The sequence below is a fragment of the Chironomus tepperi genome, unplaced genomic scaffold (assembly GCF_022539635.2).
Source record: "Chironomus tepperi strain 1889 unplaced genomic scaffold, CSIRO-AGI_Ctep_v1 contig_85, whole genome shotgun sequence".
Classification (NCBI taxonomy): domain Eukaryota; kingdom Metazoa; phylum Arthropoda; class Insecta; order Diptera; family Chironomidae; genus Chironomus; species Chironomus tepperi.
The window spans coordinates 7,873,018-7,895,471 of record NW_027226207.1 but is presented as its reverse complement, the minus strand read 5'-3'; the positions used below and the strand labels follow the sequence as shown (position 1 = coordinate 7,895,471).

The 22,454-nt window shown below is 32.7% G+C and overlaps 1 protein-coding gene across 1 annotated transcript in view; it reads left to right on the top strand.

The window, feature by feature from the left end:
- Positions 1–22,454, top strand: part of gukh (NHS actin remodeling regulator GUK-holder) — a 58,438-nt gene that overhangs the window by 16,922 nt on the left and 19,062 nt on the right. The window contains exons 2-4 of the mRNA XM_070634852.1: positions 14,956–15,230; positions 20,697–20,977; positions 21,048–21,284. Coding sequence (XP_070490953.1) covers positions 14,956–15,230; positions 20,697–20,977; positions 21,048–21,284 — 793 coding nt within the window. The remainder of the gene's footprint in view (positions 1–14,955; positions 15,231–20,696; positions 20,978–21,047; positions 21,285–22,454) is intronic.

Genomic DNA, 22,454 nt, shown 5'->3' with positions numbered 1-22,454 from the left:
GGTATTGAAATGGATGAAGGTTTAGTGTTCAGCACTTAAGCTGGATATGGTTCAGTTTCGGTTCTAAGAACCTAATTTGAGTTTGATTCGGAATCGGAATTAGAATAGATTTTTCCCAACAGGCACAGATTTAGATTCTGTAGTGGTATTTCATGGTTCTTATGATATCTCATAGCACTTGGAATCGGGCATTGGTAAGCGGTAGCTACCATTTGAGCTGGTTTTGGGTGATATATATGAAAGGTCATATTTAGGCCTTTCTCGTGTTATTGAGACCTAAGAGGCATTATTATTCTTTACATCCAGCAAGGGTTCAATAGAAGATACAAAATTAAACATTAAAGAACGAAGAAAGCTAGATGAACTCCAAAATTGCTAATAAACACCAAAAACTGCGCCTTCACCTTACATGCATCCACACAGACAACATTCATCACCAGTTTCATTATAATTCTGCACCACGAAAAAAAAAAGAATTTCTTCATTCCTTCTCGCTTCAGTCGCACTTTTCTTCTGTCGTTTTTATATTTATTTTTTTGTGTGTTGCTGCTTATTTCTATTAATTTTGAAATGTAGGAAACTGTACACAAATTTTCACTAAGTAAAACACATACAGCAAGTCAGAAAAAATGAATTTAATAATTATATTATATTTAACATTATTCATGTTATGATATTGCGGTATATACTTTTTTTTTATAACCACAAAACATTATTTTTTCTAATTTAGCTCGAGATGCATGTATAGACATAGTTATTTATACTCACATAGCATTTCATTCCGTCGTGTAAAGATAAATGGCTAAACAGTCAGTTGGATCTGTAGAACCACAAAATTGTGCAATTTTTCACGCACATCCATCATACTTCTCGCGCTGACTTGCTGTGTATTTATTGAGAAATTTAATTTTATTTATTTTCTTTCCGTTCATCTATGGAAATGGCATATCAATCCATCTCCTACTTAAGTGTCTGGCATTATTTAGTCTTTAAATGAGATGGGAACTAAAAAGAGTTGAGCGCATCTTCGACACATATTGCTGCAAATGATAACCAAATGAGATAGAGTATCTGTAGTAAATCTATGATTTATGGTTATTGGAACCTCCCTAAATATGCATCATGAGATATTTTTAAAAACAGATCTGTGACATTTTTGAAAGAACATTTTCAGTCAAGCTTAAAAAATGATGACAATATCTCGCAATATGAAGCAGCTGGTTGTCTAACTGAATATTCGGATGTGTCGGCAATTTAGACTCGCATTTCGCAATGTTTTGACATACCAGATGGGTGTTCAGAATGAATCAGACACCGGCATTTCCAGGGTCAAGCTAGTCATGCAACTAATACAACCAATTACCATTTAAATCTATCGATTACTATGTTTTCTATTGAATTACTGACCATTAATGTAATTGCTTATAAGTAAACAAACACTGAGCTTTAGTGCTGCTTTGATGTGCTAAGAAAAATAACCCAATTTACATTAAAAACAAAAGAAGGTCAGCGAGAATAGAAAATATTTACTTTACTTTGATGTTTGAGCATCTTGTGCTGGTGAAAATGTTGCCACAGCTAATTAATTGTTGTTTGGATTTTCATACCTAAATAAACTGAGAGGTTTTGATGCTTTTTGAGGTGAATTGTTGTTTATTTTTGGGTGGGATTTATTGAATTTTTAATGTTTGCTGATGAAATGGGGTTTATGATTTGAGATTATTTGGGTATGAAGTGGATTTGTGGTTGCATTCAGTAGAATTTTCAGTCTATCCGTAATAATCTAGTAGAATTTAGTTTATCTTGAATGTTTTGTGTATAATCTAAGTTTACTGTCTGGTAGACCACCTATAGACAATCTACAGTCTGTGGTTCTGATCCGAATTGTCTATAATAATCAATTCTAATTTTAACACTCAGCAACAGCACTTAAAATTCTAATTATTACTAAAATCATGATCAAATCTAGTGTAGCTACCAGAAATATGAAGTATAAGCAATCCAAAAGACAGCCGAGCATCAAAACATTCAACCATCAGCACATATCCTTCACTTAACTAAACAGACAAGTTCCTACCTCTTCCAAACACAATTCCATCACACAAAAAATGAGAAATGACAAAATCCAAACTGTTTACAGCTCAGCATTTCCTGCCCACAAATCTAAATCATCTCAATATCAAATAGACAATTCACACAAAACTATCCCCCAATAAAGAATATATTGCTAAAAATAATATAAAAGAATATCTTTCATCAGAAAATGAAATTTACAATATGCTGCAAGGCATAATTTAATGATTTTGTCGGAATAAGCATAAGAAGTAGAGGGACGAGAGGGAAAAATTTATGGAAATCGTGATAAAAGTTAATAGCAACAATGCACAAAAAAAAATACTATTAGCCATAAGTCGGCTAATAGTGATAGTAAACAGATACTATAGCGGGATTAGCTGTGGTAATGACATCCGGTCTTTCAATAAATATTTTCCTTTCTAATTGCACTTCATGTTAATAAACAAATTTCATCAAGTCGAAGCTAATATGAAGGAATGAATCTTGATAATTGGATAGACAACAGACACAAAAAAAAATATCCCAAAATTCCTTTCCTCGTTGGTGTTCTTTCTCATCTTCTCTCCTTTCTTCCTACAGACTCGATTGTTTCGGGGCGATCGAAAAAAATGCGGTAATTTCAATCGGAATCGACAATGATGCTGTGGAATTTTTCATTTCATTATCTTTTTATTATTTTCAATTCTTAATCCATAGACAGTGTTTTCTTTTTAAGTAACGTTAATAGTCATAAATTGTTATATACACAACTTCACCAATGGCCATTTTTACTATTTTTTTATTATTTCTTAAATAAGGAAAGAATGACTGCAATATTTCTCATAATCTGACATCAATTGAAATTGAATATCAATGGCACAAACGACTGTGCTATAACAATAATAATATTAGATGCAAGACTTTCTAGCCTATTTCCCTCGATCGCATTAAATTAATATCTGATATCATAAATTAGGTCTGTCCAAATGTAAAAAGATGGTATGGACTTGAAGATTGGATGTTGGAGATTGGTGGAAACGCATTTTGTGCTGTATTAATTGAGTTTCCTTCTTTTTGACTGATCTTTTGAGTTCTATGACTTATTCTATTCTTCTATGGCTTTCATACTTACTGGATCATACGCAAAATAGACAACAGAATTTATATAAACTTCAGATGAGCCTTTAAATGACTGCAAAATGAAGCCTAATCCAGTTTAAGAATCAAAATGTACTTAACGTAAAGTTCTACGTTACGTAGTTTTACGTACATATTTTTACGTAACAAAAATATTACGTAGTCCACTTCAAAAAGTTTTTTTGCATTATCAAGCAGCAGAAGCATCCAATCTTAATAATATTTGGGAACTATAATCTTTGACATAGCACACGCTTGTTAATCATGTATTATTTCCAAGAAATTCAAACTAAAGGAGTAATTTGTGATAAACTTAAAACAGATAATGAGAAATTTCAAAGGTTACCGTGATACTGTTAGAAAAGCATACAGACAAAGTGGCAAATCAGTAACATCAACATAACTTCATTATGAACAGTTCATTAGAAATGATAAACATTTTCCATCCACTCTGCCACAAAATGTGTCTAAATTAATTTTTATAAAACACTTCACGAAACATTTCCATATTCATAAGCATTAAGCAGTTAAAAATAATTACATCTCGTTAAAACGCGTGATTCTAAAACCGAAAATTAATCGAGTGATATTCCAATCTAAAATCTTTTCGTATGTTTATGCCCACGAGCACTGAAAAAAAAAATGTATTTCGAGGCGTATAGACACTAATCTGTAAACATATTTTCAACGCTACTCGCTATATGATTCGCGTTGATTAGGCGATTAATTTTTTGACACATCCGACACTGACATTTCATTCTTGGGCTGCAAGCATAATCTCGCACAATTAACTTCTCCTTTTTCTACTTCAGATATGTATATACACAAAAATTAAAATTTTTATAAGCTCTCTTAACATCATTAAAGAGGCAAAAAGGCAATCTCATCTCGTTAATGTCCAACTGTGAATGCGATTCAAAAAAAAATAAAGGCGAGATGCTCATTCTCATATATCATAAATAAAATTTATTTTCTTTCATATATGGAAATTGTACATAGAGAAATGAAAGATTCTTCAACAATCATATTGAAAATGAATTTCCGATGAGAACATCAGAAAAAGTCATTACACAGCAGATATCGAGAAGTTGAGGAGGAAATTTTTGTTGATCAGTCGAGTGCTGTCGAGTGGCGCATTTCTTGAGTCATGCGAAACGTCTGACGGGAAAAATTTCATTATTTTTTTGTGCTGTATATGCGTAGATAACAAATCTAAAGACGTAGTTCTAGTGAAATATGAGGAGAGGACATAAATTTCTGTAGAAAATAAAAATTGAGATGTTCTAAGTGTAAACTACAGACACTTATCTTTCTACATGATCTTGGGACTTTTTTTTTGGGAATTTTAGGGAAAAATACAGAATGTGAGATTGATGTTGGAGATGCTGAAAGACTTGGGAACAATTGTTGGCTTCTGTGAAATTATTTAGAGTATTCAAGGATTTTGGTCGAATTATACACAGCTTCCTCTCGTGACTTTCTACTTCCTATTGCCATATTATCAGTTGCTTTACTATTTCACTTGTTAATTTCGTGATAAACACAAGTTTTTCCAATTTTCAGTCACATGACAGCCAAGTGGCAACTTGAATAGCAGTTAGCATGTGCGGATCGAATTTGGTGCTAATAATTTAACTTTGATCAAACCATCCTAAAACGTACAGTTCATAGCGACATTCATATCGAAAATACAGCTAACATCTTCCCATGAACATTTGCAATTGAAATTGTACATTAGTAACTAACCTAGCATGCAGCACTGTTGCTATTCATGCATGAACCGCACTTTAGTGAAGATCTGTGGATCATTATGGATCAAAAGAGCCAATTTTCGGTTCTAACTGAGAAGTTAACATTGAATTGATGATGACCTTAAATTAAACAGTAGGGCTATATCCAACAATATCTAATCACTCCATGAATTCCACAAGGTCAAGTCAAGTCAATAACCTGTCAAAATCTAAAATTCTCCAATCACTATCAGCTCCTATCCAATAAATCTCCAAACATCCAGCAAACAAACATTCCATAAAATAGTCATTTCCAAACTGCATCAGCTAAGCCTGCATGTTGCATTACATTCACAGAAATTATATGCAACTCATATGTCAAATTGTAACTGTCTGTTTCTTGTGTCTCTCTCTACCTACAACAAGACAAACTCTTAAACAGAATGATAAGACATTTTAATAGGAATTAGTTTTATGACAAAATCAGACAGGCAGACAGACAATTCAGGCTCGATAAAAAACCAATAAGACATAACTTTCTATCAACAAATGAAATTGAAGAAAAAGAAAGAAATTGAAGCGAGTAAAATGACAAATGTGGGGTTGTGGATGGATGATGTGAAGCATGTTGATGGGAATTTTGGGGATGGTGAAGGAAATTAGGATTAAATGAGGCTTAATAATAGGGAGTTTAGTTATTTACTTAATTTTTTGACTGCAGAGTTCAACTGTGAGTCGTAGGATGATTTAGATGATGCCTACGGCTGGTTCTTTTGTTGGATACTATCTGCAGATTTCCGTACCAAGTGCAATACTGCATAAAGCACATACTTGCCCGTCCTGCTTGAAAAGGACAAACCTACTGAAAGATATTAGGTACTAGGCACTTAAAGAGCTGGAATCTGCAATGAACCGATACCCATGTCATGTCCTTGGCCTTTTAAGGTCTCATTTGACATCCAGACCAGTATCCATTTCAAAAATCTATTCCATAAAGTCAAAATCATTGACAAACTAGACAAAAATCTAAAAATATTCAAAAAATCAAAAGTTTTTGTTGCTTGACATCACTTCCAAACACTCCCCCCAACAAATGTAATAACAAATAAATATTTAAGTCAATGATGTGTGAGAGATGACATGAAGTGTATTTAAATTATGACAACAACAAACGTAAATCATAAATTTTTTTTTGATATTTTCGAATGCGATAAGAGACGGCAATAATCATTTGCTATTGATAAGGATTAGAAAGTCTCTGTAGAACCGGAGATATACATTTTATTATTATTTCCAAGTATTTTTTGTATTATAGGCATCAATTTTCAGTTAATTTACTTTTATGAGTCAATTTCCTCGATATCTTGTTTCCATTCCTCAAGTCAAGACATAAAATTTATATCGTTTCCAATAATTGATAATTTGTATTTTTTTTCATATCCAAAGAGATTGTTATTCTCAGACGGAGATGGCTGTTCTTGTTATATTGTTCATCGACAATCTTTGGGCGGTCTTGTGATGATCTTTTTGACTCTTTTTTATACAAATAAGGCATGGATAATGTTGATTCGATTTATGGGAACATTGCTGAGGAATTGATCATCAATGATGCCTTGAGGATGGGGTTTTGTGGATGTGGAGGGTCATGTCTAGTTGTAAATGATTTCACAAAGCTTTAAGCAATTCCAATCTTGAGCAGAACAATGCAGAATGTCGACAATCAACCATCCAAGTGCCATCAAGTCAACTATTCGACTACCCGCAAATACAGCTACGTAGCAGTGCTTTACTGACCAAGTTGGACTGTTCGGAGCATTCTCCAATGTATAATATGAGACATCACTTCCAAACTGACCCCATTTAACAACATTTGTGTCAAATAATTTTCAATAAAAAATTCAACCCCCGAGGACAGCAATAAGTTCTGCCAAGAAAGTCAAAAAAAAAAAAATAGCAAATTGGCTTTTTTTGGATGTGATAAAAATCTCAATACATAAGTTCATATGTAATGAACAGATTGAGCATGAATATTGGACATAGACAAAGAGATAAATTGTGTGGATGAATAATTCCAATAAGACGATGTGGCTTAAATCTTAAAAAAGAAGGCATCATACGGCTTAGCATCAAAAGCCGTAATTTTTATCCCTTATCGGCTTTTATGGATATAGAATATTCCTTCACATAAGCATGTTAACATTTTAACATGTCTATTTTCATTCATTCATACCAATTGCTGTCTATCTAATGTTTTAATTTATTTAAATCCTCTTTCGTCTTCAAACATTATTTTTTTTATGCTTCATTTCTAAACTGCAAAACGTTTAACAATTCAATACATAAGTAGTAAGTCTTTCTTTATTTTTATGGCTTATAGTTATGACTATCCATATAAATCTCTATAAATCTGAAAATTATCCGCATCCAGAAAGATGAACGAGGAAATTTTGAGGTCAGAGTTGTTGGTGGACTTTTGGGGATTGATGCTGAAAAAAATTTAAAAAAAAAATGTCAGCGTTAGTGCTAGAGCTTATAAAATTGATATTTTTATTAAGATTCGAACTTCTGAATTTTTGCAAATTTTACAGATTTAATTTTAGAATTAAATAAATGTATTGATAGAGTGCTAACAAATGTGTACTTTAAGTAGGGCGGCCATACGCTGTATTTTAGTCAGTACGCTCCTGTATTTTTTTCCTTTGCTGCTGTGCCCTAAAAAAGCCTCAAAATGTCCTGATTTTTCAAGTAGTTTAGAAATTTTGGATGAATTATGAAAATTTTCTCTTTGAAGACCCGGGTTTACTTGATGGCCCAAGAACTGTGAATGAATCGTGGTACATCATGTTCAAGTGACATCATAAAATGATTGTTTTAAGGACTTGAACTTGCAAAATGTTTTTTCAAACAAATTTTAGGAAAAAAAAAGTTGGTGCATTATTGACTCCGGGTCGAAGAATTATGTAATTTTAAGGATTTGAACATTAGCTTTCATTGTCTTAATAGCAATATTAAAATTCGTTATTTTGCAAATTCATGACTTAAATACCTTAATAAATGATCAAACTAAATTTAAATTTTAACACCATATTGATCCTTATGTACTTACATCCCAAATAAGAATCTATACCTCCAACCCTGAAATCTGTACATAAAGTATAAAAAATAATAAAATACGAGAATATAAAAAAAAAACTTTTTTGAAAGAAATATTTTATTTCATAACTATTTATGTAGATGTATGTAAATATGTTTGCTCATTTATGTTAAACGTCTTAGAAGAGAGCATGAACGAGAAGTAAAAAGAAATAAGAAGGGCATAAATCGTGAGAATGATGATGGCCAGGTATAAAAGAATTGTTAAATAAACACACACTTAAATGCCTTTCAACCATCAAGTGAAGTGATTGTAAAGAGGCAATGGAATGCCTCATCTCATCATTCGTTCCTCTCTCTCTCTTTTTATGCTGCACACAAAATTTTTTTTGTTATTTTTTCGTGAGGTTTCAACATGCACTTTCCAAATTCTTTTACGTAAATTCTGTATTTTTTTATGTTCCTTGTTATGCTGCAATACACACTCAAAAACTTTATGTTGCTGCAACACAATTAAGAAATTGGAAAAGAATAATGAACTTTATGTTATGTACGATTGGATTCACAAGATCAGCTCTCGAGTTTCCTGCTTGTTATGTTTCGCTTTGGTGATCGATAAAATTTTTTTTTAATGTTTCCCTTAATGAACGTTTGGCAATAAAATATGTTTATGCGATAATCATTAAGGGTTCCCAAACAACCACACAGAACCCCTTTCATTTCTCTTCCTGCATGTATGATCTTCTTCTTGAACTCTGTTTTTTCGTGTTGACGACAAAAAAAAAGAATTTTTAAGTCGCAATACGAAAAAAATTTTTAAGGCACGTCATGCATACATGCTTGGTGCATATAAATAGTAAATATTCTGTCTCGTCGGTTCTTCTTCTTTATTTCGATGGTGCGTTATAGTTTTATTTTGTCATATCCTTCCGGGAAGTATTTATGGTAGCGTCATACCCTGGTGTGTGTTTCCTAATCCTGTAATGATTTCATACATTACTTTTTCCCTGTCATGTAATGCACACATATACAGATGTTTGGTGCATGTATGATGTTCTATTCAAATTCAAGTGATGTGAAACGGATATATACAATGGAACTAAGTGTTTTTTGGCTCCATGAAAGAGCAATGAAGAGAAGGTTTGATTACATGCTTTTGTTTTTGATGGATTTGGTTGGGAATGTACTGTTTTTTGGGTGATTAATGCGCATTTTTTTTGAGGTTATGTAGATTATTTATTGTGAATTTGAAAATATGGAAATTTGTCGATTTGCTTAAAATTCTGATGAATTTTGTGGGTTTTGTTGATGAGGAATGTCCATTAAAGTCTGACTTGATGCTGAATTCGAGTTGAATCTTTGTCAATCTTGGCCAATGTCAGGCCTGTATTTTTAGCAAATTTTGAACCGATTGATCGACTTGTGCTGTTATATTTGGTCCTAATCTAAACATGTGTCCAGAAAGTCATGTAAGACTGCCAGTTCTAATTAATTGACAATCTACTTCTATGCATACAAAATATGAAGACAATCTACCTCATTACACTTTATGGACCACATTCTCAATTGTCCCTCAAATTGTTTATCATCAACTGTCCCAAATCTTTATCTCCAATACCTCCAGATCCCCTCAAAAAACAAGCAACAAACAATATTCTTTTTGCAAGTCTTTCTGATTTTAATTAAAATATTCAAATTAATGCAATAAATTTCCTAAACAAATAAATCTCATGAACCAAAGCCATACCAAGACATTCGTTGCAACCAAGCTCTATAAATATATGATAATTTATTAAAATACTCAGTTCCAGCCAAGCATCCATAGTAAACAAAGAATCACAAAATATTTTTGTTCAGCACCAAAAAACTCTCAAATTTTTTAATCAAGAAGATTCTTTTCATTCATGCATTCATTCATTCACAAGCACCAAGATCGACATATTGTTGTGTAAGTGCTGAAAAGAAATCCTTTTATGCATCCGTGAATCTCATGAGTATGCGGCCTCATTGTTCTCACACACATAGGAATTGATGCATATTTTCATCGAGATTCGATTCCTATTGTTTAAGTCACGAAGCAGATGCACAATTTCTATTAATGGAACTGTACATTCATGTATGAAATCAATTAAATGCTGTCAAAAAAAGATGACATTTATTATATCAAATATTTAATGCTGTGCACATGTGTGTCACATTTATGTGTGAAAGTCATAAAAGTCAATTGACCTTCAACTGTAATGCACAAGCAGCCATTGTACACAATAATAAAAATGCAATGTCTGTCTTTAATTAAAATTTATTTCATTCAATGATGAATTGTTCTCGATATTTCATCTCAATTGATACATATGAATGAAGCCATAAATATGTTTCATAAGGTTTCCACAGCCAAAGTACAAAAAGCATGCATTTTTTTTTTGCTTTCCTTTTAATGCTTAAAAAAAGGTGCATTTAAGGAGAAATTCAATGCATTCGACATTTTAAGATACAGTAACAACAACTCGACTGGCTGAGTGAGAGGAATTGAATGTCTACAACAAAACTTGCCTTTGCCTTTTCTGATTGTTGCGTTGAAATGGCTGTTGGGAATCGGTCAATTGAAGAATGGAGCTGGAAAAGTCTTTTCTGCATTATGCATTAATATTTCTTCTGTTTCTTTTGCCTCCTCAAAGGGGAGAGATTGAATGAAATGTGATTTTTTGTATGCTCAGTTCTGAAAACTTTTTGCGGTTCGGATTAAATTTCACTTTTTATTTCTTGCGTAAATTACATTTTGGTATTGCTGGTTTTTTGAGAAGTCTTACACGTTTTTCCTATTTTGATGAATGAGGAAGTTGTGGAGTTGTTATCAGGAATTGAAATTTGGATTGAATGAGTTTCTTGGGTTTGTGCATTTGAATCAGCTCAGGGATAAGGCTAGCCTATAACTAAGAGAAGCTTTAAGAAGGTGAAAAGCTCAGGCTAGTCCAAAGGGTCAATCTATAACTCGAATGGCGCAGAATCTGGAACCGTCTTTGTGCCAAAATAGTCAGTTCTGTATTCGAATCCAGTCATTCTGCTTAGAATTCTCTATTTATAGAATTAGTTCATTTTTAAGGAATCGAACCCAAGTCCTAATCTAGATCTGCTAACAAATGACAGAAAACCGCATTTCCAACAGTCTTACTTCTTGACATTTCAGACTAAAATATTCAATTTGGAATTTTGCAGACCACATCTAAATTTCCACAAGATCCCAAACAGCTACAAAACCACAACTCCTTACTCATTCACATCCAACCTTTATCGAATAATGCCGCACATCAGGAAACCCAGATAAATCATTTAAAGTTCATAAAGCCGGTCAAACAACATCAATATACATCCATTAAAGCCTTAAAATCAATTCACCTTAGCCACAAGCCATCCAATAAACATAAATGCCGCCATAAACATATCACAAGAACCCAATGGATATGCCTCAAATAATTTCAATAATTGCAAATTTTACATCAACATTCAACCTTTAAGATCACCATTCACGCTGTGATCAACCCCTTTATGATTTTCATGATCAACATTCCATAATAATAATAATTGTAATAATCATCAATAAGACAGGCAACAAAAAGGCAGTATCTATGTTTAGCAAACAAAGATCATTATTGTTCAAGTCTTGTAATGTCTGATATCGACATTCCGAAGTATTAATCTTGATTCTGCTCTATAGACACATAGCATACTTATTTACAGAAATATGAAAAAAATAAGTAAGCAAGTACATGGGACAAGAAATAGCGACAGGAAAAAAATGTTCATACACAGTGCATGAATGTAGAACGATATGAAGCAATTGTTTGTGCAAAACGCCTATTTTAAGAAGATTAACACTTCATTTTATGGGTCTTATAGAAAACACACAAATCACATTATGAGCAATGCAATGGCCTTAGCTAGAGAAAGCTAGAGACTTAAGTCAGTTTGTCTATAACAATTATTGTTATCATCCATGAAATATTACGGCCTGAAAAGAGGATTAGTTTCATTAAATTAATTTATGTTTATGTGGTAATGAGATTAAGCCTTTTTGTTACTTCCCTCATTCAGCATTCAAATCTCAATTAAATGACTCTATTTTTATTTTTCTTCTACTTCTGTATCTTACATCTCAATACTTAATTTGTGGAGCATTTGAAAGCGATTTAAGCGAACCATTAAATTGTGGTTTTCAACTTTCAATCGACTGACTGGCTTCTTCTTGCTTATAAATTTTACATTTTTCCATGTTGTCGTCAATTCTCTTTTTTTCTTGCTTTCTTAAAATCTCGACTCTCTTGTCGTCGATTGCATTTTTTTTATTATTGCTTGCATTATTTTCATTTTGGGTTTGGTTTGGAAAAGCCAATAAAGGTAATAACAACAACTACGCGATGAGTGAGAGAAGAAGAATTGTGGCATAATGTGGCAATGATCATTGAACTTCTTTTTCCTGTCGCCAACTCATAAAAAAATATATATAAATATGATCATGTAACATGATTTCCAGATGGATAGACATTGTATTTAAAGAATATTGTGAAAGTAAATGATTGCATTACTTTTAGTGGGGATTTAGTGGATGTTATGTCTAATGTCTAGTTGTTTAATGTTTAATTTATTGATCTAAGGATCATAACAATCCAAAGAATTGAGCGGAATTTAAAGGAATCAATGAATTTGAATTCCAAAGTGTTTTTGGGTTCAATTTCTTCAAATTATGATTCTTGTCAATTCTAGAAGGAATGGAACTGCATTAATGAGTTTAATTGCATTAACACTTCCAAATATACTCAATCGTAAGTTTAAAAGATGTTATTTAATGATGTTTATTCTTTGGAGTCCAAAAATAGACTAAATGTTTGTATGAAAGGGGAAATCAACTATGAAAGGGGAAAAGCAACTAATTCTAGTTGCAAGTGTAATTCTGAACATTCTGAAAAATCAGGCTATAAATTGATTAAATTGTCAATTAGGCAAGAAAGCGTATTAAGCCAATTTGTTTATCAAAATATTAAGACTGTAATTAGGAAGTAAATTCGATTCCCATCGGAAGTCGATCTCAATCATTACATTCAGTGTTGGTTGATATTGTCACTCACAACATCACAGTAAAAGCATTAGCAACCCGATCCCTTCTAATATACAAGATTACGATCAACATAAATGGCTTTCTAAGCCTATACTTCAATTAATTCCTAACTAATCATTAGACATCATTACTGAATAAGCCCTCCTTTCCTTCACGGATGAATCAATTTGAGACATTAATCCACTCGATTGTGACAAAAAGGCTTAATTCAATTACACATTTATATATTTTTTTGCAAAGCAATAGAGAAGACGATAAAAGAAGGAAGAAGAAGAAGAAGTGAAACTCAACTCATTGACCTATTCATTTAATTTACTTTCATTCATGATCTTTCAACTTCAAGCATGCTTGAACGAAGAATTTTATTGTTATTGTCGTACAAAAGCAGCATTTGTCAATCTTTATTAAGCATATTAGAATTAATAATTGAATGGAGGATGAGAGGAATTACTTGACGTTTAATAGAGGTTCCAAATGGATGTATTTTGGGTTATGGCATTGCTTTTGTGTGGGAATTTAGAACTGCTACCTGAAATATTCACAATTATTGCGATAAGATCGTGAATTTAACACTACAATGAATGTAAATTAAGGCAGACTCAAATAATTATTCCAAAAACTGTGTCATAAAAATTTATTACATATACAGCATAAAGATAGTGACTTAACACTAATGCACACAACAATTCTCACAATTTCAACCTGTTAATGACACCGGCCTGTCTTAAGATAACTTTAAAGTGCGATCGATCGACAACTTTTACTTGTTCCTTCAATTACTTGTCGAAGTAACATTCACTCAACGCCTTTTAGAACCTCTAACGAGCAACGAAATAATATGTGAAATGGAATGATGAAAATTAACACAATGTAGATAAAGGCGACTGAAGGCAATTTCATCATTGTAAACTGTGCGGCATGTTTAAGAATTATTTTTTGCAATAAATAATAATTTTAGGCTTAGATGCTTTATATTAGTGAAAAAATATGACAAGTGTATGGTGCTTTAACGTCCATTGACATTAATTGGATGTTTTTACGAAAACAAAGCATTATCTTCATCCTCAAGCGCTCATGCCTTGCAAAAAATGTGACTAGGAACAAACAATAGCAGACAGTATAAATGATTCACACACAATATAGACGATTGAATGATAAGAGGAAACACAAAAAGTCAATAGGAGTAGAATATATACTTTTTTTGCATACATAATCCAAGTGTGTCACTAATATTTCGTGACAATTGTTGTTAAATAGACGTTTTTGGCCACACAATACGTGACCATTAATGGCTTTGGGAGTTTAAAAGTGAAACTTGCGATTTTGACTAAATTGATGGATAGATATTTGTTGTTAATAATTCATTAGAATTGAGTTATGTTGAAATGGAAAGGTTGGTGCCATTTGGTAGAAATGATTAATATTCAGATATTGATTTTAAGTTGTCTAATTACTGAGAAAATTGGAAATAACTTTTTGAAGTGAAAGAAGATTTTGAATCTTAGTAAGCATTTTTTCAAAATTGAAAAAAACGTTAAAATTGATTTACAGTACAAAATGCGTCAAAAATCGTAATTCAAGGCTTAACGAGCTCCAAAGAGAGTCCATTTTCCAAGCTGTTAATCATTTCCATTTAAATTAATTATTCTCATCCAAAAAAAAAGTTTAATTTATGAGCGGAAGTTGAGCAATTCTTTGCAATTAACAATTTGCTACACAAAAAAGACATGGACATTGATGATGATGATGAGCAGTAGTTATTGTATTGTTTTTGGTTAATGAATACAATTATTTAAATTAATTTTATTCCTTATTCTCCTCTATTTACAGCTGAAAGCGACTTAGTGACATTTGTACAGATTAAAAATCACTTCAAGACTGAATATGCAATTCAAACGAACCTTTTTACGGTCGATACAAGAACGGAGAGTCTATCAAAAATGTATGAAAATGCGGCAAAAACACCAATTCATACGATGGCTGAAATGGATGAGTTACTTGGCATTCGAGGTCGTAGAAGTTCTGATGCTTTCATATGTACGCCCATTCTTGAAAGAACAAGACGTCGATTGAAAGGCATTGACATTGAAATTGAAAGAGGAATGGTAAGTGAAACATTTGTTGGAGCAGAGGTGCTCAATCTTATTTTTTGGGTGGTCTATTGAGTATTACAGATGGGTAAATCCCAAATGACACAAAGAAAGGTTTTAAAAAGTCATAAAAAATTCACCAAAAAAATCCGCAAACAAAAATTCACATAAAATTTTCATCCCAACCGGCGTACTGCGGCACATGATTCATACATCCCATGCGATGAGATTTTCTTTTGTTTTTCAAATGTCTTTCATTAGTTTTTACACAAATTAATGTAAATATTTAATTTAACGATACATGTTGCGGACATAGAAGTTCATCTTGTGCCGATGCCGCCCTTTGTTTTATTTTTTATTTTCATCTCAATTCACTTCATGTCTGTTTATAGAAAAAAATTGAGTTAATTAAAGATTCATATGCTCTTGACGATAACCCAGATTTATTTTTCTTTTTATTTCTATTTGCCTAGCCGCAAAGCATATACATATTACTAATTCCTATTATTTCATAGTTTTTTTCACTTGTAAAAACCAGATGAGCTTCATAAATGAGTATAATTTTGTATGGTTTCACTCAAATAAGCCGTCTATTAGCAGAAAAATGCTAAATTATAATTGATTTATGCTTCTTACGATACACGAAGCATACGTGGTGCGCAACTTGTGTGACGCGACACACTAGCAACCTAAAAGTTCTTGGAAATGTCATGAACAGTCACAATTCTATAGTCGTTTAACTTTAGAGTGTGCCGCAGCTCACAGGTTGTCCACCACTGCACTAACTATTGCATAACCTTCGTGCTGAAAATTGAATGTATCTTGAAAGCTTGAATGCGTACTTTTTTTGACATTTTTAAGAGCAATTATGAGGCATATTGTATGATGTACTTATTTTCGATGACCCGAAAAGATATGCTGGATATTTACTGAACCATACATACTTTAACATAATTATTTAACATCTTTTCCACGATGATGATAAAGATCTATTAAAAATACGAAAATGCACGCATATTTTTGTGAAATTGAAACTTTCGAAATTCCATAAAAATAGACTTAAAAGCTGAAAATTATTAGCTTGTTCAAGGGTATACATAGAAGCTATAAAAAATTATAATGTTCAATCTGTTTGCCAAATTTGATTGGAATTAGCTATTTAAGAATGAATATTATTAAATGTGTATAGATTACCTCATTTATGTGGAATTAGAAAATGTTCAGTAAGGTTTCATAATGCCTTATGAATATGCATAGGAATTGGGAGCATTTGTTTGATGTCGGATGCCTTTATGTTGCCGAAAATTTACAAATAAATTGAAAATTAATGAATAAAATTTTTAGGGGCATGAAATGTCGATTTGATAAGTATCTAAGCATATCAAGGCATAGATATTGTGTTAAGGTATGATTGCGTGAATATTAAGGTATTTGTTGGGTAATTAAGGGTCTTTGTGATTTGTCTCAATTGAATATGGAAGTGATTATAGACAGAGTTGCATGTAGATACATAAATGAGCTTCAGTTCACTTGCCAATTGACCAAATTGTCAATTTAAGTTGATATTGGTTTAGTTCCATTTGCTAGCTGTTGCATATTGATAAATACAAGCTCTAAATGTCCATTGATCTTGATTTATGGATTTTGGAAGTGCTAGAATTAGTATACTACGCTAAACATCAGTTACTGTCGTCACAGAATCGCTTAAGTACTCAAATGCGATCCATACTCTTCAGTAATGTTAAGTCATTGATTTAGCATTATTCTACAGCATTGATGACTTGATTATTGCTGCTCAGGTAGTATATATTGATCAGTCATTGTCTATAAGTGCATACCCGTGCTTACATTTCCAATCATTATCCAAATCTCCATCCCTGCTAACTTAAATGATCATTGACTGTATTTACGACTTTATGACCAAGCCCATGTCGAAATCCGCCTATACAACAAAAACAGATTAAGCACACATTATCTTTACTTCGCTTACCGGTTACTTTTTGAAGTAAAACCGGCCATTCAAGTCATTTGTCGCGGATAGCCTTCATGAAAAGATGCAACTAGATACTAATAAATTACAATTAATAGAGACATAAATTCAATACGTATGTATAAACAGCAAAATGCATAATCATTTTTCATAGCGACACTTAAAAGTTATAGTAAACATTCATATGCGTTGCATGCTCTAAGTCATTCGCATGTAAATGCATGCAAATTCGCATGTAATTTTCACTTCATCTGTTTTAAATTCTACTGAATAATTAACACGTTAGTATTGGATATAATATTTTAATTACTTGTAGCTACATGAAAATAGTGTCGACAGAACGATTTACATGATGTGCTCTATTTGATATGACGTTAATTGGCTTTAAAATCTAGAATTTTGTTAATTAATAAAATCTGAAAATATTACACAATATTTTAAATTAAATTAAGGTCTGCAGTCAGTTCTGTTCCCACCCAAATCAAAATTTAATTCTAGACAATTTTGACATTTCTTCTTCAAGTCCGTGACGAGACAAATCGCATATTTTCTGCGTATTTTCACAAATGGCATCAATTTGACATTAATCCAATCTTATGTCTAATACTACTCTTCGTTTTTCCTGTATGAATCTAATGTAAAAGCTATTATGTAGACAATAAATAGGTCGGCAAACATTTATTTTGATTGTTTACCCGAAATGTTGCGTGAGTTTATAGGCACGCTCGATGTACCGGTGAATCTTGTGGTTTAATAGTAATTTTGGGTAATTATTTAATGGACTGATATGTACATTTGTGGGATTGAAACTTGGTATTATGGTTTTTAATGGAGGCTTTTGTCAGAATGTCTTAAATGGATGGGGATATTGTCGTGGGGAGTCATTCGTTAGTGATGTCTCTGGATGTGCGTTACAGCGACATTTATGGTCAACGTCCCGAACGACATAATGTGGTAAACTCCATTTTGGCAGTTAAAATGGGTCGAAATCAGCAGTCAAGAGGCTGACAAGGCAACTTTGCTATGATGGTGACTTAACGGCCCTAGCGAACACGTTATGTACCTTCTGGATGTTGGGATTTGAACTTGGAATTCTTGGGAAATTTGCTTATCATCAGGGCTCCAAAATACCCATACTCACTGCTCCCCATAGCCCAAAATCATGTCAAAAATCACCAACAATATCAATTACCATGTAACACACAAACGTGTCATATTCATCACCTTCCAACTCAGCTCCAAAAATTCTCCTTAAAAACTCAAACAGCCGCAACATACTCCACATTTCCAAAGAATACGTAAATAGAGCCTACATATAAGTAAATGTAATTTCATTCGGAAACACTTAAAATAGTTTGAAATTCAATCATCTTTATTTCAATATTTTCTTGATAACTGCCATGAGTATGAGTAAGCTTGCATGCTTCAGTAAATCATAAAAAAAAAATCGTATCATGTAACAAACATACATTGAAAATTGAATATAAAAAAAAGCCAATTAACCCAAAAAAGTCTATCAATTATTTTCCCATTGATCAACACTTAGTTCCAAAAAATCAAAGGCTTTTGAACTTGATGACATGTTGCAGTGTTGGACAAGTTGTGTGACGTGGCACATTGATGTGTTGTTGGAATTGATTTGAAAATGACATGAAATGCATGTCTTGTGGGTTTTTGTTGGTGGCTTTCCATCAAGATGTATTTACTATTTACTTCCTTGACTGTGACGCACTTGAGTCCATGGCCGACGTCTAAAGCCGGCTATCCTTCGAGAACTTATGCCAGTTTGGAGTTTTAAGGACTTTACAGTCATTTTCTTCACATCCATTCCAGCAATTCTTTGAATTTTCCTCTTACCATCCACAATGTGCACCACCAAGATATCATCTGCCACAAAACAGTTTGACCAACCCTGACTTATTGTGGGAAAAATTACTGTTCAATTTTTGACTGACCATTTATTCAATTAGACCTTTCGTCTCCAATAATACACATTTTTTCAGTAGTTTGAGATCTAAAACTTTCTCTACACGTTACTTGTTGGTGTAATAATGTCTCTACAGAGTCTAACAATCAACAGCAGTAACAGCATGTAACAAATGTTTGTAGTTAACAGCATAACAGTTTACTCCCACATTAATTATCTTTCCTCTGTGATTATTTATATATTTTTTATATATATCTAACAGATTTATGATACAGAGACGCGAACAGACCGACCGGTCGGTTTTTATTAGCTTTTTTGACTTTAACACTTTCATGATGTTTGTTTATGCGGTCATTGATATTGTCCAGTGTTTCAATGTTGATGACTTTTTTTTACTTCGATGCATGATTTTCTATTAAGTATGTAAATTATAGACAGTTTGACTTTGATAAGATTATTGGGAATTTGAGCTTCTCATTCGGCTTATGTTATTATGCATCTTTATGCATAGAGACATAGCCATGTATATTTAACAGGTATATAATTTGTAGACATAAATAAGCCATTAATTTTTGAGATAATCAGGTTAGGGATTGTTTATGAGTAAGGTTGGAAGGAGAAATTAAGGTAGAAAGAGATTTGCAGCTCAGTTCATGGAATTGGACGTAATTACACTGTCTAGAGATGATCATAAGGTCACTGTTGCAGTGTTGTCCAAACTGTGTGCCTTGTCACACTTGTTTGCCACATGAAACGAATGTCATATGCGATTTCATTCAAACATCCTTCTGTGACATCATTTATGAACGACTTTCCAGCCTCCTAAATATATGTCAATTCAAATTTTAAAAGATCGTTAAAAATTTAACAATATTCCATTAAAAAGACATCACATAAAATACCAAGAATTTATCTCACAAAAATACATTCCATTCCTTTACATAAAATTCCCATTTCAATATCAACCAAGAAAAGCGTTACATTCCTCTAACCAAAACCATAAGCCACATAAACATTTCTACTGACTTTATTCGTTTTATTTTTTTATATGCGGCAGTTCAAATTAAAATAAAACATTTTTCATAGCAATTGAAAATGAAATAAAAAAAGAGATTTTTTTTACTATTTAATGTGTCGTTTGGGATTATCGCACTATAGCATAGTGTCTAAAACTTTTATTGACCTTTTTTGTTTTCGTCGTTGTCACGCCTTAACAGTGAAAATACAGTAAAGAGTGAGACGATGATGAATGCCTTTAGATCAGAATCAGTGGTGAGCAACATGTGTTGCGCGGTACACTATTGTAACGCGATACTATAGTGTAACGCGACACTTGCACGACACATTAGTGTGACGCGACACTTGCGCGACACATTAGTGTGACGCCAAAAATGTTTGAAAATGCCATGAACCGTGTGTCATGTGTCATGCTGTTTACCACAAAGCTGTGCTGCGTCACACAAGTTGCCCACCACTGCCTTCAGTTTATATTTTTATTTAACCTAATGTTGAATTTGATTTAATGACTTTATGCCTTTTATTTTCACATTGATTTTCCCATTAGCCGGCTGGTTTAGATGAACTAAGAAAATGGACATCAAAGGAAGCTATTGGGGATGAAACAGTTGCACCTAATTGTCTTGTTCGTGTTGCACACAATACATCCGTTGCTGATCAAACAATTTTATCAATGCAACAAACATCAACATCACATGACTGTACGGATAGTATAATAATGATAAGTACACATAATAATAGCAGCAGGAGATCAGTGGATGATAAAGACGCCCCGATTGATCACCGATTACCGTCGCCTGAGGAACAGTGCTTGATATTAGCATCAAAGTATGTGCATCTCATGACATTAATATATTTATTAGTATTTTTTTCATAAAATATGATTTTGCGTCCACAGATATCCCGCACAGCTTATACGAGTCGACACTAGTGGAAAGCGTTTCGATCGTCAATCGGCAGCACGAAAGTCACTACTGCATGTACAAACTGGATTGCATGCAATCGAAGATGCAAATGACAGTAGCAATACGGACTCGGTAAAGAGACGTTCACGCTCGAGGAAGCCGAGAGGCAATAGACGAAATACTATAGCTGGAATTGATCAGACGGAAATTGAAGAGATTGCTGTGAATGGGTTCGTTTTTACTTTTTTTATTATTATTTGCATTTTTTCATGCTTACAATCAGGGGAATAGTCAAGAACATCAATTTTGGATGTGGAGTGGGTTTGAAGATGTCTGGGACATGTTGTTTTAGGTTTTGAACCAGATTCTTCTGATTCCTAACTTTTGGACGACTTTTCAAGTCACTGACCCTCTCCACACCCTGACTAAGTCTCCTGTTTGCATTCCTTTGCATTATATCGATTTAATTTGAGCATGGCGTGTCGAGTTGTGTCTTTAGTATGTAATAGACTTTGAAATGAGACTCAAAAGTCATTAGAAGGAAGTGGAAAAAAGGAACAAAGATTATTGAAATACACACAATAGATTAATTAGTAAGAAATTTGATAGGTTTTCTATGGAAATTTAATCAGAATTAATTTTCTTACTGTCTATATTAAGTTACCAGCTCTTCTTTATTGTGGCTAAATTAATGAAAATGAATTTTCTGTGCTAATTTGATGGATTAAAATTGGCAACTTGTGTTTCCGTTACACATTAAAAATTCAATCATTTTAAAATGTAAATTACCGTTAATTTGTTTTACGAGACATTAAATCAGAATAAATTGCTATTTAATTCAATGAATTCGCAATTAAAAGCAATTGTATCAATTACTATAAAGAATTTAATGCAGCAGTCTCATATATCATACGAGATAGTAGGAATTAAAGAGGCTAGCTGTAGAGCCATTGGTGCATGAAGCAATCAGGCGCATTTTTGATGAATGTCATGCAATGACAAATAGATTGAATTAGCATTAATATTGTAAATTTTGAAATGAAAATTAACGGCTTTTTAAAATTCAAATCTTAACGACTTTTAAAAATTCAAAATTCAAATTTAAATTTTTAACGGTTTTGTCCCAGTTTCTTCAAATTTAAATAAAATCAAAGCATTTAACAGTACATGAGCAATGTTCATGCCCCATAATTTCTAAAACATGCAAGAGTCATGCTCTCCAAGCCGACCGTTATCAAAACAAATCCAAACTGATCACGTTTAACCGAGCAAAAATGCGTCTGAAACTTAAATTAAGCGAACACATTTTGTGTATGTATATTCTGCATTGCATGTAAAGGCTTGCACTGATGTGTTTTTAATTGCCGGCTTTTGTCCGACTTGAATGAAAGTAGCGGATA